The sequence below is a fragment of the Sinocyclocheilus rhinocerous genome, unplaced genomic scaffold, assembly GCF_001515625.1.
Source record: "Sinocyclocheilus rhinocerous isolate Xijiao unplaced genomic scaffold, SAMN03320098_v1.1 scaffold24, whole genome shotgun sequence".
NCBI lineage: Eukaryota > Metazoa > Chordata > Actinopteri > Cypriniformes > Cyprinidae > Sinocyclocheilus > Sinocyclocheilus rhinocerous.
The window spans coordinates 1,522,836-1,524,346 of record NW_015647124.1 but is presented as its reverse complement, the minus strand read 5'-3'; the positions used below and the strand labels follow the sequence as shown (position 1 = coordinate 1,524,346).

Here is a 1,511-nt window from a genome sequence, read left to right as displayed (position 1 = left end):
TACTTCTAAAAACTGTAAAATTAACAGCATTTTACTGTAAAATTACATGAAATGTCTTGTTAGATATTTTACAGTTTTTCCCTGTATATAGTACGGGAACTTACTGTTAACCTATTAACAGTTTTTTTTCCGTAGCGTTTTTACAAAATTTTAGTTAAAATTACACTTATTTTTTACAGTGTAGTCATATAGTGCTGACTCACGCTTGAAATACATTCTTGCATTTTTTGATCATTCATGATCTTCTACCGTTCTTTACTGCACAGATGTTAGCGTCATATGTTAAATAACAGTCTGGCAGTTGTTCTGCCATCATGTTTCCTGGCACCACAAATAATCTCCCCTCAGTCTGTTTATGAGATCATATCATCCATATCGGTCTCCCTGGGGAGTCTAACTTAGGAAGTGTGTGAATACAGTGGTGAGTGGGATGACCTCATACCTCAGTAGCAGGTGTGTGTAGATCCATGTAAAGAACATCTACTGGAATCTGGCCATGAAGCAGTGTATATTGTACAGTACATGCCCAGGCAATTACACAACTGCTTAGCAAAATGTGCAGTTTTATCAATAGAAATGATCATTGAGCAATAATGAGCACATTAATATTAATAATAATATTAATAATTACCTTTTGCATTTATGTCTACACCATTTTGGTTATTTACCAGGATTTGTTTTCTGTATTGCCTGATATTGAAGATTTATAAACCAATATTATATATTTAATTGTTTCCACCTTTTAAAAGTTCATCTAGCATTAAATTGAATTGTGGTTTCTCTTTAAAAGCACATATGTGAGTATTTTATTAATTTTTATTAATCTTGCTGTACATTATAATGTAATATTTATTTTAGTTTTAGTGTTTATTTATCTATTATTTTTCTATATATTTTAAATGTGGACTTTTCATTTTAGAAACGTTATCATTGTGCCTCATTTAAAATTTTTCAAACAATTAAACCCTAATTTTGATTACCCAATGCTTGTCAATAAAGTGATAATTTCTTTTAAATTTAGAAAAAAACATACACATTTAAATATAGACATCAACCACTATTGTGGGCCCATCAATCCAGCCCACAAGACAACTGAGTAAAATGAAATACCATAACACAGACTTACCACAGCGACAGGATCACATTTGAAAGCTGGATTTGGAGGAGAAGCTGGTTCTTGGGCTGCTGCCACTGGGGCTGGTCCAGGTGCAGGAGTAGCTTTTTCAGGAGGTTTTATAGCTGACTCTGGTGTTGTAGTTGAGGCAGAAGCAGCCGTTTCCAGTGCTGGTGTTGTTGGTTTAGGATCGGCTGCTAATGCTGGTTCTGCTGCTCCGGAAGCTTGTTCTTCCTTTGGAGCTAGGGTTGACTTTCCTTCTTTTTTGGACACTGACTTTTGTGAAGCCATGGTGGTGTAATCACAACAAGTGAATGGACAAAAATGAAACCTTATTCAAATGTTTGACTGCTGTTGATTGGTACGAATCGGAGCCCTATATATATATATATATATA

The 1,511-nt window shown here is 34.3% G+C and overlaps 1 protein-coding gene across 1 annotated transcript in view; it reads right to left on the bottom strand.

The window, feature by feature from the left end:
- The window catches only part of LOC107708955 (myosin light chain 3, skeletal muscle isoform), a 4,944-nt gene extending 3,489 nt beyond the window's left edge, over nucleotides 1-1,455 (bottom strand). Inside the window, exon 1 of the mRNA XM_016513335.1 lies at nucleotides 1,127-1,455. Coding sequence (XP_016368821.1) covers nucleotides 1,127-1,405 — 279 coding nt within the window. The 5' untranslated portion in view covers nucleotides 1,406-1,455. The remainder of the gene's footprint in view (nucleotides 1-1,126) is intronic.
- Nucleotides 1,456-1,511: the final 56 nt, after the last annotated feature.